At 42.3% G+C, this 15,965-nt stretch overlaps 1 protein-coding gene across 1 annotated transcript; it reads right to left on the reverse strand.

The window, feature by feature from the left end:
• Nucleotides 1-1,514: 1,514 nt before the first annotated feature.
• wdr75 (WD repeat domain 75) lies at nt 1,515-15,292 on the reverse strand. The gene is made up of 21 exons (XM_071480714.1): nt 15,136-15,292; nt 14,761-14,890; nt 13,553-13,618; nt 13,186-13,285; nt 12,494-12,618; nt 12,103-12,173; nt 11,789-11,905; nt 11,535-11,623; nt 11,167-11,325; nt 10,803-10,862; nt 9,993-10,108; nt 9,562-9,737; nt 9,257-9,414; nt 8,253-8,433; nt 5,061-5,155; nt 4,878-4,973; nt 4,297-4,466; nt 3,471-3,530; nt 2,828-2,974; nt 2,539-2,630; nt 1,515-2,147 (listed from the first exon to the last, which is right to left on the reverse strand). The coding sequence occupies exons 1-21, from the start codon at nt 15,219-15,221 to the stop codon at nt 1,928-1,930; spliced, it is 2,514 nt and encodes an 837-aa protein (XP_071336815.1). The 5' UTR covers nt 15,222-15,292; the 3' UTR covers nt 1,515-1,927.
• Between the last annotated feature and the right edge of the window lie 673 nt (nt 15,293-15,965).

Here is a 15,965-nt window from a genome sequence, read left to right on the forward strand (position 1 = left end):
ACCTCGGGCTGCTGGAGCACCTGACTGAGAAAGGAACTGAAAAATGCTGATGAAAATGTGCTGTTTTATGCGATCCTGGGAACCAAACGTGACCTTCTCCTTCTGAGAGAGCTTACTCAGGAATTTTGGGACTTGTTACTCAAGAGTCTTCCGTGTCCGGCCTGAATTTACAGCACCAATAACATATTATTTCAAGGTCCTGGTGACATAAGCAGTTCGCTGTTGAAGCTTTCCAAGAAAGCAATCAGTAACTGTTACATCAAATATCATGGGCAGCATTTCCAGAAACATGTTAGGTATGGATCGATTGATTGACTGATTGTTCCTTCTCTCTTAATGCCGATTCCTTTTTATGAAAGCAACAGGTTGGTTAGATGCGAGTCATAGTTCACCAGCTTATGCAACCTCGGAAACGTCATCTGCAGATATAACCTCCACTCAATTACATCACACGGCAGTGACAGTGGAAAAAAGGCGAGTTTGGACTCTGGAAGGCACTGAAGTCGTGTGTGAAGGTGAAGGATGAAGCAGGCAGCTTAAAGAAAGAGTTAAATCTTTTTTTATTAAATTTCAAAGTGTAGAAAAATGTGTAACTGCAAATAGATGTGTTTACAGTGTATATATAAAAAGTTGTCACCATGGCCTCTGGCTTTTTTCATGTTTTAGCTTTGACTCAGTGGATTTAATTAAGAGTATTTGTAAAAGAAAATGTCTATAAATTGATCACAATTCAAAATAAAGATGGCAAAATAATTTAATCCATTACTACACTGGTGCATCCAGCTGTAGGTCGTGTATTAAGTGAAATATTAGGCAAACTGGTTAGAAAGCTAATGGAGATGTAAAAGCGGGATAGTTAAAAGTAAACTATAAACAGGTGAAACTTCTGCCACTTTAACAGTATGAATCCAAATTTGATCAAACCTAAAGAATTAAAAAAAAAAAAAAAAAAGCCTAAACATCAACATTTAAAATGCTGATAGTCTGAACTTATCTGAAAAATAAATCAGCAGAAGCAGATAAGAAATGTAGAAGACACTGAATATCTTCATGAGAACAGTAAGATCAATCAAAAAAGAATCCTCAGCTTTTGTTTTGTAGACTTTTGGATCCAAAACTGAGCTTTTTTGATCATCATACTGAACCCGTGTAAACTGTGAACAAGAAACTGCACATCAGCAAAAACACAATTTCCTTCACTAAATCTGGTGAGGCACCATCACGCCCAGCAGTGTGGGGATGCCTCTGTGCAAGAGGAAATGGAGGCTTTCTTAAAGGCAGCAAGTAAAAGGGTCCTGTTTACAAAAGTCACTGGGAAGAAGATTGTTGCCAACAAACTGCAGATAAATCTAAAGAGTCCAACAGAGCTCTTACATGCTTGTGCATCAGTCGGAGGAATGGTGTTTGTTTTGACTGGTGAAATGTGTCAGAAGAAGAGAATAGAGAAATGATCGAATGCTCACGTTGCCTCAGACCTGCAGGAAATACAGAGAAATCCTGGAGGAAAAACCTGCTGCAGTGACACGATAAAAGATTTATTCTCAAACATGACTCCAACCACAAACATCCAGCCAAAGCTTCACAGGAATGGCTCAAATAATAATAATGTTTGGGTTGATCAAGTCAGAGTCCAGTTCTCACTTCAGTCCAGAGCTGCAGGCAAGAAAACGGCTGCTCACACACGATCCTGGAGCCCCAGCACTTTTACAGAGGAACAGTTCAAATGTGTAAAAATAAATGTATTCAGGGCTGTAACTGCTGCCAAACGATCAGATACTTACACAAACATTCGTTTTTGTATTTGCAGGATCTGTTCTGGTTTACTGGTGAAAAACAAGGTAACATTAAAAAAAAACCTGCTGCTGTGGTGAAAACTTTCTATGGTCACTGTATCTGTGTGAGTGTCTGTTTTTGTACATGGTCATTTTCAAGAGTCCAGGACGCCTGCAAGCCAGCTGTGGTCAAGTTTCTTCACCCTCCGCAGCTCCTTAATCTGGGATTTTGTCATCGGGGGGGTCGCAGTCTCTGTTGCCCGGTGACCCAGTGACGCCTCCTCAGGTCTCGAGGCGCTGGATTCCATTTCCCCCTCTGAATCCTCTTCCTCTTTATCGCTCTCCATTTCCTCCTCTGCGTGTTTGGTTTCCTCCCTGAGGCCATGGGAACCACATGGAAAAAAAAAATGGTTAACGTGACTCTGCATATTTTCAGAGATAAACAAGAACCAGTGCACGTTTCCCCATGTGCACCACTTCAGCCAAGGTCTTCAGTTGCTGAATCACGAGGAGCCTGATTCCTGCAGCGTTTCGTAACTGACATTATCTGACCCACAGTGATGAAGTTAATGAGGCATCAAATATATATTACACCACCACACCCCCCCCCCCAACCAACCAAACCACATTAAACAATTAATAATTAACGACCGTGACTGTATTATCCACTCTGTTCGGACTTGATCTGTTTTCATTGGCCAGTTCATTAATAAATAAACAGACTCAGATTCAGAAGACGTGGAATTTTTGAAGCTCGACTACTGACCTGGAGTCTGTGACGGAGATGAGCAGAGACTGTACAAACATGGAGCAGAGGAAAGAGGTGGAGGGCAGGACGTGGGCTGGGGTCTGCAGAAGCTGTCAGAGAAACAAGGTTTAAGAAAACTACAAAGATGATCTCACATCGACATTTCCACAAAAATCTGAAACTCTTAACAGATGAGCAGCTTATGTTCAACACAAAGAGATCGAGGGGCTGAGGACAGACTGTAAATCCCCTGAGGGACATTTGTGATACTAGGCTGTATGTAAACATGCAGCGCTGAACTACTGACCTCTTTAATAGCAACAGAGCCCTGTGGCAGAGGTGTTCTCTCAGCAGGCAGGGCGCTCAGCGCGTCTTCATTTTCCTGCTGCTGTTGCCGGTGTTTCCCCAGCAACAGGTAGAACGGTGTCATGGCGACACTGTCATCGATCACGAGCTTGAATGGGGAGGGAGCATAAGCAATGTCAGAGAAAACAGGATGATTCACACTTATAGAGATGAAAGAAGATAAATCTTCAGCACTGATGTTTTTGTTTGATGCAGAGTGGAGACAGTAAAGATGACAGGGTGTCGTCTGTGGATGATTTGTGTTGCCTCTGTCCAATAAGAGACCAGAAAAAGCAACAGATGGATTGTTTATTGTAGTTTTAGCAACATGTTGCCTGTGACTTTAAACACATTGTGCTGGGCTTTCAACATGACTTCCCCTCGGTCTTCATTTCAGAAGAAAACATATGAAGCAACAGCTGAATACAGGCTTCGGTCCAAGCTCAGTTTTCACTCCAACACACTCAGTAACACGAGAACCTGCTGACTGTCAGATGTGAACTTTCAGAAAACTGCTGCAAACATCCTCGCTATGTGACACCTTCAGTTTTTGAGCCCGAGGCCAAAAGTGTTTGCAGCCCTCTGATGTCGAGCTGCGGCTGTACCTGTTTGCTGGACGCCATCAGTCTGTCCTCCTCTGCCTTGGTGGTGAACGTCATGAGGTCCTGCAGGGGAGAGCGCATCAGTCAACAGCATGAACACAGTCAGAACACACAGAATGAGCTACTGAACAATGCTGTTTTTGTGTCAGGTGTCAACGTCACACTGTAACTAAACTTTCATGATAATAACCACGACCTTCAGATCACATGAAGATGTAACAGGTCCTGGCTTCAGTTTGGTTTGGATCAATTCACACATTTCCTGCTCAAGATAAATTTTGTCCACATCTTTGTTTTAATTAAGTTTCAGGGCTGCAGTTATGTGAACATGGAGACAAAAAAAAACAAAAACAAAAACTGATATCTATCTATAAATTATGCAGTAACCCTCTCTGCCACCCTGCTTAAACCCCCTTTGCTTTGCACTCCCTTTGAACCAGTCAGTGTAATCTCAGAAATGCCAAAGCAAAGTGAGAAGAAGTTTGATCAGCTGGGTTTGAGGTGTTAAATGAATATACTTTTTTGAGTACTTTTGGTCGGAGCTCGGTTTCAATTTCAGGACATGTTGATGCTGTAATGATGAGCTTCCAACTTTGTGTAATCAGTTTGTCTTTGTCCTGGTTCAACATAACTGTGCACCCGTGCACGACTCCAAACTACATCAGTAATGCTGTGTGAAGGGAGCATATACCCGCAGCCTGGTGCATTCAAGACTAAAGCTTGTTTCTGTTAACACCTCCCATCAGTGTGAAACCGCCCGACCTTCTGTTCTCACCTTTATAGGGAGTTCAACATAAACTCTTGAGTGTTTCGTGACGGGGGTGTTTACCATGTACTGAGTGAGGAAGTAGAGCTGCGAACAGTTGAGCCACTGGCTGCTCTCCTCACAGCTCTCCAGCATCTCCTCCCGTGGGGCAAAGACAGCGCGAGTCACCTTCCCCGAACACACGGCCTTATGGGAAAACAGCGGCCGAGGCTCACTGGGCTTAAACACAAACACTGAAACAGAGAAGGAAAAAGAAACAACAGCAAAAATCACAATTCACATCAAACAACTCAGCTGACAGGTATAAAAAAAAAAAAAGGACATGACAATAGGACTTATTATTATTATAACATAATTATTCAACAACACAGGGATTGTTTTTACTGTCAAACCAATGACCAACCTGTTTATGTATTAACTTTTTTCCATAATAACAGAAATATTTTTAATTCCCTGAACACTGACTTTGGTATTTTTTAAAATACTCATCTATAGACTTAATTGGACACTGTGACATTATCAGGTCAGATTTGTGCTACTTTATTAAAGCGTCATTAACATGTTGAGAAATTGTTGCTAATTTGATCTGTAAAAACAGTTTTCTGTGAGGTTTGAGAAGTGATTGCACCAGATTTGCAGCTTACAGTCGGTGCATTCGGCCTGGCAGCAGAAGGCAGCCATGTTCTCAGAGAGGGGGTCGGCCAGCAGCAGGCTGATGTCCATGGAGGTGCTCCACTCCACTGCCAGACAGGAGAGGAGACGGGGTCAGATAAAGTATTACTCTAATGAATGCATTCAGTTGCAGTTTGGTATAGACGTGGTCTTACAGGAGCAGGTGAGGAGGTTCCAGCAGCACAGCAGGTTGTTCGCTGTGGTTCCCAGCAGATACTTGGAGCAGCTTAGTCGCCCAAAACAAAGATCCCTGATGGAGAGAGAGAGAGAGAAAAAAAAAGTCCCCTTTAGTTTTCCTGTGACTGTAAAGAATCCAAAGTGCACCCCCACCCCCCCAGCCTCAGCCCCCAGCCTCAGCCCCCAGCCACCGAGCTGCACACACCACACATATTTCACAGGATTAGCTTTTGAAGAGTTTTCTGCTTTGGGGGGTTCAAATGGGAACATGTAAGCAGGGTCTGAACACCCACCAAGAATCAATAACTGCCCCCTACACACTGCTCAAAGTCTGCGACAGTCCCACGGAAAAAAATGTATTCATTACTTTTTCTTGATTAAAATTACTCCTGTCAGGTCAATTGTATCCGCTTTATCAGTGAGCGCAGGCGTGACTCATTCCTGAAGTTACGTGGAAGGAGTTGGGAGTTGGTGAGGTTGGAGGGGAAGCAATTGACCCAGCTCTACACATCCATAGGTGGTAGTTATGTAAGGGGCACTGGGCAGCTGTCACAACAGCTGACCATTAACATCTTCCACTTTCTCCCCAGTTCAACTTTGAAGTCTTGTTACTCACTAATTCCCACAATTACACAGGAAATGTCTCCTCATTCTGAGAGGTTTTCTGAGTGTGACTGAACAAGGCTGACTGTCAGTTACACATTATTAAGTCATTCATGGAAGAGGTCAAACAAATAAAAGTCTGCCACTAATTAAAAAGAGGCCTTTTCTAATGCTTTCGACGTTTAGAAGAAGTCTTTTTTTTTTATGCTCATCTCTGCTGGGTGCTTCATTTTAAGATAAACTGCAAGTCACCTCTCTTTTGTTTTTCTTGCAAATTTACTAAGAGCTGATTCAGAGCTCTGGGCTTGTTTCAGAAAAGTGGTACAGAAACTAGCACCAGAAGTTGTGTGTCCCCATTGACCTGCCAAAATTTTCAAGACTCCAGCAATATTGCGAAACTTGTAGCCCTTCCCTGTGTGCAGTGGGCTGACAGGCAGCACTTCTTTAGCTCAGGCGGTTACATCTCCTTTCTGCTGTGATAAACAACACCCTGGACTTCTGCCAGTGTGTTAAAGAGGTCATTTAACTGCTCACAGACATCCACCGCTGAGGGGCCTCCACTGCAATCAGCCAACTCTTCAGTGAATCTGTGTGTGTGTGCGCTTCAACTTAGTGCTACTTCTGTGTCTTTTTGCTCTGAATATGAGTTTTTCTTAAAAAAATAAGACAGGATCTGAGTTAGGAGGGTGTGACTCATCCACTTTTATAATCCAAAAAAGATTAGAAACAAATCAACAATGAGCACTGGGAGATGTTCCTTTATTTCCAAATCCAACGCATTCTGTAGTTAATTTTGAGTTTATCCCACTGCTGGTGTAAAGACTCACTAAAGCACCAAATGTGTATTAATCCACGGCTGAAAACATTTGCTAAAAACTACAGATGAAACTACACTCACTGACCCACTTTATTAGGAACACCAGACTGTGACGGTCCCTCGTCTGCTTGATTTCTGTTAGTTGTTTCCACGAGTGAGAGGCCCGTCCCTGATAGTCGGCTGCCCCTGAAGGGCTGCTTGCCTGGAGCTTCTTTCTCTCTCCCTCCTGCCAAGCAGCCACACCTTGTGATAATTTTTCTTTATTTTTCCCCAAACACCCTTCAGTCATCCCTCACATTTCCATGTCTTATTTAGTGCTATGTTTGGTTTAATAAATTCTTTATTTTAACCTTCAGCCATTTGTGGACTCGCATGTTACAAACCAGGAGCCAGGTCTGTAACCAATGTCTAGTGGTGTGATTCTCACTTAAGGCGCAAGAGGTCCTGGGTTCAACTCCCAGATGAACCCCCATTCATTACAGACCTGAGCTCTCCACTCTGGCACTCCTGGAAACAACCAACAGAAATCAAGTAGTAGAGAGACCGTCACAACGCTAACACTGGGTGGTTCCTCTCTTTGCTCTCAAACTGCCTCAGTTCTTCATGTCACTGATTCCTCCAGATGATGGAAACGTTCCTCTGTGAGTGCATCACATCATTTCTGCAGATTCATGAACATTAAAGCTGCCAATCTCCTGTTCTACCACATGATGAAGGTCTTCTACTGGACCCAGATCTGGAGACTGAACTCATTGTCCTTCACTGTTCATGAAACCAGTTTGAGACGATTTTTACAGGAGCATAATCCTGCAGGAAGTAGTAGTTATCTGAGTGACTGTAGCCTTCCTGTCAGCTCTGTCCATTCTCCTCTGACCTCTCTCATCATAGTGTTTCTGTCCACAGAGCTGCTGCTGCTCTCTGGATGTTTTTTTTTCTGACTCTATTCTGAATTGAACTGAGCTGAAGGTCCTGATCTGTGTCCTCAGGATTTTATCAAGTGCACTGCTGCCACATGATTGGCTGATTGAATAACTACATCAATAAGTAGGTCTACCAGGTGTTCCTAATAAAGTGCTCGGTTAGTTTATATATTTGTGACACATATAGTATCTTGACCAACTTTTAAACATTTATGTCCTCAGTAGGAACTCACTGCCCTGGTGCTGAGTGATGCAGACAACACAGGGAAGTCAGAAACTATTTAGAGACAGACTGTTGATTTTGGTCTTTTCATGGGAAAACATAAAACAAGAAGAACCCTTTTCCTTAAAAATGTAGTGTCAGATATTCTCATGTCCAACCACATTGTTTTTTTAGCTGAGTGTGAGGCCTTGATGTTTCTTCATCCACTCAGCATTTCTTATATCAGTTTGTACTCATCTTACACACTAGTCGTTCGTGACAAATCTTGTTGTGTCTTTCTCATTAAGTGTGTGTTTGTGAAATAACCTTAAAAGTTTTGCTCAATTATTTTAAGTTACTGGTGAAAACACGATATCTTTCAGTACAGATAATAAAATGATTCTTTGACACCTTACTTTGCTGAGTTTCCATAAAAAACATATTTTCTTCTGTAAAATAGTTCACACTTGTCAAATGTATCACTCTTTCATCTGTACAGGTAGATGGAAATAAAAAGATACAATATAAAAATCTGACCAAGCATTCAATGATCATTTTCAACACTTCACAGTTTGACCCCCTGCCCTGCTGAATCTGTGGGTGCCTGTGTGCATGTTTATGCTCTGACCTGATCGCTCCTGGCGGCTGGGACAGAGTGGTGAGGAGCTCCCAGGAGGACGGGCTCCACAGAGTCACCACCTCCTGAAAGCTGACCGCCAGCAAAGACCCATCGGCTGAGAAACTGCAGCACTCGGGCACCAGGCCGTGATAGGCTCCCACAAAATCACACAACCAGGAAGGACCTTCATCTGTTCAAGAGGAAGGAGAGAGGGAGACAGACACAGAGAGAGTTAGATTAGTGAGAAACAGCCTCATTTGGCTGAAACCTGAAAGTCAACTGATAAAAGGGTAAAGCCTGGCACCAACAGAGTGGTTTGATTTTTTTCTGATGTCTGAGACTGAACATGTACAAAATCACGGTTCTTCAAAGCACTTTGGATAAAAGAATCTGTAGCATGAAAATAATGAAAGGATAAACTAAAATGTTACACATTTAAACTTTCCTCTGTCACAAAGTCTTGGCTAAAAACCAAAGGTAACTGTGCGTTTGCTCTTACAGCCCCCAGACTTTGTAATGCCCTGCCCGAGGAGATCAGCAAGGACAAAGACGGATTACCAGTGATGTGGCTTTTCATCGTTGGAGAGCGAAGAAAGAAGAGAAGGGGCCGAGGGCTGACACAGATGTCGCCTTACTGCACTTGGACAGGTTGGTATTTGTAAAATATTTGGAGTAGGTTATGTAGCTTTTACATTTACTCTGTCTAAATAATGGATTATTGTCTTGGAGGCACGCCTCCACAGTGTTTGTGTTATTAGCCAGAGGGGGGAGAAAGGTTCTGAACGGCAGGTTTAAAGATAGTTACAGCCTTAATCCTATGAATGAGGACAACTCACACAAAGCTATGCATGTTCCTCAGTGAGCATTAACTCCTAAAGAAAACATAGGTCTTGAGCAACTAATTCACACCAAGAGTCAAGTCAAAAGAGCACAGTAAACGTTACCACAGCTGAGCAGCTCAGACAAACTCTTTTGGTCGAGTGAACTGTCAGACACAGAGCCTGGGCGCTTACCCTCTGTGTGGGCTGGTGCGGCCAGCTGCCAGGCTTTGAAGTGTCCGTCCTTGCTGGTGGAGACCAACATGGTGGTCTGGCTGTCGGTGGCATGGCAAAAGCACATGGCTGTAATCCGGGCCTCGTGGGGGGCCGAGATGGTCGTGTTCAGCACAAAACTGCAAGCGATTCAGTGAGAATGTCGCAGGGTGGAGATTTAGAATCAAGAAAGAAAACTATTACTAAACCTTTGCTGTTACACCAAAACATTATTAAATTGATTTTTGAGGATATAGGAACATGAGATAACCTTTAGACATCTGTACCTCTGTGTTTGTTCATCAAACGCCCAGAGTTTTAAATTAAACTCCAGCTCCGCATCTTTCTGTTTTCTCTCTTCCACTGTTGCTAGCCAGTTTCCAGAAGCATTGAAGGCGGCCTTGACCACCTCAAACTGCTGCAGGCCTGACTCATGAATGTACTCCTGCTGCACGATGTCCAGCTGCACAAAACAGATGATGATTTAGCTGTCAGGGTTAATTCAAACCAAGATGTAGCTTAAAGTATTGTTAGGTGAATCTGTGGGTCAGAATAGATTTGTGTTCCCATCCTCAGAAATTTCTGACTGTGTTTCAAATGGGTTGTTTTTAAATACTTTGAACCATATTTAGAAAATTTCAGGAGCTGAAACGGCGTCACATCAATAAAAACCCCAAAAAATAAATAATAAGCTCAGTGTATACAGCAGAGTGCTTACATTGTAAAGCAGTTTATCTCTTTGCAGGGAGTAAAACTGCAGGTGGCCTGGTTTTCCGTTCATCACCATGGCTCTGCTGCGCGGGTCCACCATCAAGTCTGTCCTGACACTTTCTCCTGAACCACAACAGAGAGAAATTATAAATCAGCTGCTTCAGTTAAGTGCACAGAGTAATGATTTTTTCTCTTTTTGACATTTCATATGAAGAAAGAAAGGTTTGATGTTAAAAACACAGTTTTCCACTAAGTCAATGTAATACCACACAAGGTATTTCTTGTTTCTTGTTAAGAGTTTTCTCTGCCACTGAACATGATTTCCTGCCGGCAGCAGCGGGGGGGCAGTGATGGCCGTTCGCCAAGAGCTTGTTGATTTTACAATAAAAGAGGTTATAATATGTCCTCTGCTTCTTCAGGGCCACCCAGACGTTACAGTGACTCGGTATCAGAAAGTAACAAGAAAGTCTGACCTGGCCGGGGCTAGCTGATTAGCATGCTAACGTCAGTAGAAGAAAAGAAGTGACAGAAATGGAAACAAAACAAGAAGGTTGCCTTCCACCTCTGGAGACAGTTGTTGGTGAGTAAAGGATGAAGTTTGATGCTGAACTCACAACATTTCTTTTAAACTGCTAATTAAACAGCTGTTAATGCTAATGTTAGCTATGTGACTGGTTTATTGGTTACGATGAAAATAATGGTGATTTTATGGTCAAGATCTTCCTTAGAGGCAAGATTGGTTTATGTTTATGTGTGAACAAATGCAGCATGTTTATGAGCAGTGCACTTGCTGTTCCCAGCCACAGTTTGCACTCACCTTTGACCAGGCCCTGAATGACAGCTGATACTTTGACACAACTCTGGATGATAGTGATCTCTAGAACAAGGAGGAGACAGAGATCAGTTTTCCATTAACAATGAAAACTCTGCATGGAGACGCTACAAAAACACACACACACACACACTTCACGGCTGCAGTCACTGCTTCCATTTGTGTTTCCTTTTTCTTCCCTCAGTCAAGGACACACATGAGCGCAAAATCTCCTGCTGCAGTTCCACTAGAGGCCACTAGATGGTGGCTCCAAAAAGGTTATCAAAAATGCACACTTGATATACAAGCACGATTTCCACAACTACTCTGTGTGTCATCTGAGTGCATGATGCAGCTAAAAGCTCCTTACTGTTGTCACTGTGTGAGGTGCAGAACAGTGCTCCATCAGGTGAGACGGTGATGTGCGTGATGGCAGCACCCAGGCGAGGCAGGAAGTCCTTCTGGCTCTCTTGGTTGTACCGCCACTGAACCAGCACCGACTCCAAGCCTCCACTCAGCAGGTTGGTGCCTGGTGACACAAACCAGAAATACATCCAGAGGGAGGAACAGGGCACTGATGCTTTTCTCTTAAAAAAAATAAATGAATATGAGCTTTGGAAGGACTGGTCAATAATATTTAGCATACTGTGGGAAACCCAGATTTGATTCCACTTCACTGCACAGAATATAAGGAAAGAAAAGGAGCAAACGGTCAGTCAACATATGACATGTGTGTACCTTCTGGAGTGAAGCGCAGTGAGCTGACAGCACTGTGGTGCCAGTGCAGAGTGGAGTATGTGTACTCCTTCTTGTGGTTGAAGTTTCTCCTGAAAGGATAAACAGTCATGTTAGACTACTACACATACTGCAGAAAAGGACTGAAGCAAAATACACAAAAAAGCAAATGAGCAGTAGGTTTTTAATCTAAATGATTGTTCACAACTATCAACACACTGGGTGGGAGTGCATATTTTTCAAGACACTACACTCACCACAAACGAATCTTGCCATCTTCATGCCCGGTGGCGATGCAGTCATCTCGTGGGTGGCAGGCAACACATGTGAACGTGTTCTTCCCTCCTTTCTTGTTGTCTTCTTTGAGGGAAAACCTAGAAACCCACACAAGGACAGATTATGTGGTGTTGTTAAACATCCCCAAGGCTTTGTGGATGAATGTGGGTTTGTGAACATCATGGGTTTTATGATTCATGACCTTTGTCACATGTGGTAACTTGGCTCTTGGTCTCCACACCATTTTGTGTCTAATGAACCATCTCTACACCTGGGAACTGATGCGTCGGCTCACCTGTACGACTTCTGCTTCTTGAAGAAATAGACCTCGAGCTGCAGATCCTTAGCTGAAGCGATAAATTCCCCCTGTGAGGACAATAACATTTGGTTATTATCACATACAAGCTGGATCGTGATTTAACAACACTGATCCAGGATCTACACCTGAAAACTGCTCTTGAAGAAATTCTGGTCCAGTGTTGTGGGGCTTGTCCCCTCATTTACCAAACAAACATATATGTGATACTATATGTTCACTTTTGAGTAATAAAATCCATTATCTTAAGTTTATTTTATATTTATGCTCCCATTGGGTTGCAGCAGGGTTAGGGTTATGATATCTGTCTGTTCCCAGTTTGGGGAGTGTAACAGTTCATGATGGGGTGCTGGTGAACATGTGTGCATACCCCTCTACCAAACGCAATGGCTGCTGGGTTGGAGCTGACGTCACTGAGCACAGCAGAGAGTTCTCGGGCCTCCACCAGCTGATCTCCGCTCTGGGGCAGATGTACCGCAACCAGCTGGAAAAACTCTGCACACACAGGCACACACACGCTCAGACATTCTTACCCACTGACCTCTCACCCACTTTCTACTTTGCACTTGTTGAAGCCCCTGTGAGAGCAATTTGACATTTTCTGTGTGTGGCGCCTCCTACAGGCCGTATTAAATCAAGATAATGCATGTGGAGCCCCCAAAGCACCCCGATAGAGTGACGGCTCCAGTTTTTACCAGGATGATCTCATTTTTTCTACAAACAAATGTTTCTGCCATTTAAAAATAAAACCAACAAATCCACTGATTTCAATGAATAATAAGCTGCTGTATGAAGTGGTGAGAAACTTTCTAACAGTCCAGCCTGGTTCTCAGTTTCCATTTCAGCATTTTTATTGATTACTCTCATCTTTTTCTCTGTAGCTGTAGCTCAATGATTACTCAGTAACTGCTTAAGGTTTTGGGTTCAGACTGAAGTTGGCAACATTGAAAAGATCCACTGGCATTTTCTTCTACAGAGCACAAAGGGTGTCTGAGAGATGCTGAGACAACTTAGATAACAAACTCGAGAAATCATCACAGTTAGAAAAGACGTCAAACCTACCAGATCTTTTGTCACTCAGCGTCGGGGTAACAATAAAGATGACTCCTTCGTGGTTTGCAGATGCGTAGATGGAGTAAATTGGATATCCGATGACGTAAGTCTGGAAGAGATCACACAGCTCTCACACATGGAGTTCAGAGAAAACGCGACACAGACCCTTTCTCAGACTGATCCCTAACCACAAGTCCTTCACTACTGTGTCACTGCACATAAAGTCACCCTCACAGCTGTGGGCGGCTCTCTGAACGAAGGGCTCAGGTGTAAGTAAACAGGTAAAGTGTGATTCAGATTAATTCAAAGACAAGTAGGTAGGACTGGGACAAGCCACAAAAACTGGAGAGACAACAACACAAGAGTAAAGCTGTACCTTAATGAGGATGCCATCTGTGAAGTCCCAGAGTCTGACAGTGCCATCTGCTGAGCAAGAGTGGACCTGCAACAAAACAGGAACATCAGCTCAGGAGCAGAAATGCAATGCATTGATCAGTACAGTTTCTCACACACACACACACACACACACACACACAGTGTCAGGGATGACACTGAAAAAAATTAATTTAAATATTTCACTTAAGCTTTATTTACATTAAATATTTGAATACAGCAATAATTTGCCCCAGTATTGCTTAATCAAAGGGCCCATAGTAAAGTCTGCCCTGGCTGAGTTTTACTTATATACAGAAGCACAGCCGTGACATAAACATACAGGAAATGACTAATTTAATAATGGTAGAATTCAAGCTGCTACCTGTTTTCCTTATAACTTACTTTAGCAACTACATCGAGGATAAATACGAGGCTGTAACAATGCATTTAATCAGGCTTGAATTTGAGAAAAGATCTTTGAGTGAAAATGGGAAACAACATGACAAAATCAGACATAAATACATGTATAAACAAAAGCAGTTACAGGCCAGCTGCCAAACTAAATGACATATTAATAATCGGATCACAGCAGGTTTGCACTGTTCATTTTTATCTTTCATGATAGATGGATCTATACAATTTGTTAGTGATGAAAAGAATAACAGTCAAATATGATTAGCAATTAATTAATAAGTTATCTATAGGCAAAGACACGGAGCACTTGCTGGTTTCAAATTCAGTGACAATTTGCTGCTGTTCTCCGTTATGTAAATTTTATATCCTTGGGTTTTGGGCTTTTTCTCAGACACAGATGGCTTCTTCAAAGACAAAAAGAAGAAATAATACAAAGTAGCAGACAAAATAATTAAGATAAAGTTATGTTTCTTTAGTCTGCTTATGCTTCTAGGACAGTTTCTTGTTCACAAAAATATTGCTTGTTTAGAAAACCATCCCCAAACTGGAGAGGAGCTGGTTGGTAAAGTGGGTTTATATTGACAAGGTCCGATTTAAGCGACCACACTGTCACTTCTCCATTCAAACATAACACAGTTTGCATCCACTGCTGTGAGCTGACTTTAAGGTAAATATTGTTCTGTTTACACTTCAACACTAGCAACAAGCCCTCCTCTTCATGGCGAGTTAGCGGGGCTTTTAAAGGAGTAAGACAGAGCTGCACTTTTTCCAGACTGGGTGGAGAGATGTGTGTACCTGCAGGTGGTTGGAGGGTTTGAGCAGAACACCTGTCACCAGGTCGGTGTGTCCCCGCAGGTCGTGGATACACTCCTCCGTGGAGGTGCTGAACACCTTCACACACTCTCCAGAGGCGCACAGGAGGAAACTGCAGGAACGTAAACCACATATTTCACACAAGAACCTATACTTTATGGACAGAAGACGGTAACTGTTTCAGGCTGGGAAGTTGTGTATATTACATTTTCTTTTTACTTTTTGTAAACAGCAGCAGAAATGTTAGCTGTTAGCAAGCGGCTTGCTAAGGCTAACTGCTAGCGCCAGCTCATAAAAACCCGAAAAGCCGCGATAATGTTTTATTAAATAATATCGGATTAAAAAAGACACACTAACCTTGAGTCATTACTTATGACAGGCTCCCTGAAGTTTATTTTACTGCCGCCTCGGTGAACCACGCGGATATCCCCGTGTTCAACCATGTTTTTACTAAAGTCAACTTTCACCTCTGACCCTTGACCCTTCTTCTTCGTGGTGTTTATCCCGGTTGTTCGGCGAGCCACGTTATAAACGCTTTACTGCCACCTACTGGACTGTAGTTTGTGGTGTGACGTCCGTGAATAAAATAAAATAAAATAAAATAAAATAAAATAAAATAAAATAAAATAAAATAAAATAAAATAAAATAAAATAAAATAAAATAAAATAAAATAAAATAAAATAAAAGAGATGAAACAATGTGAACAGAGGGGGTTTATGTAAAAAAAACTGAAAAACACTTTCTAGATATTACTGTTGCTCTAAGGTGAATAAGGTAAAGAGAAAGTGAGAAACCTGGGTATAAACACTTTTTATTTATGTGTGGTTTGCCAAAGTATAGTTTGGTGTTTTACCCTAGCTTCCTGTTTCTAATATCTATGTCAGCTTGTGAACTTTCATTTGCTGGTCGCATGCAGTGTGAAGCACACTTCTCTATCTAGACATCCCTTGAAAGAACAAAACACAGGCAACATTTCACTGGATTTAATAATTTCTCTCTCATAAATCAACATATAGGCCTACAGCCTACGTAATATCATAATTTCAACCTCAACAATCAGCTGATTAGCCTTTGTGATTCTCTAAATAAAACAAACTAAGCAGTGAAAGGGTCTATTTATTCAGCAAATCTGTTCTATTAGTTCAATTTTACAGTTATGAATCTGTTAATGAACTGTCGTGATTTG

Source organism: Trachinotus anak, unplaced genomic scaffold (genome assembly GCF_046630095.1).
Source record: "Trachinotus anak isolate AG129_WGS33_773 ecotype Australia unplaced genomic scaffold, CSIRO_AGI_Tana_v1 ptg000001l, whole genome shotgun sequence".
NCBI lineage: Eukaryota > Metazoa > Chordata > Actinopteri > Carangiformes > Carangidae > Trachinotus > Trachinotus anak.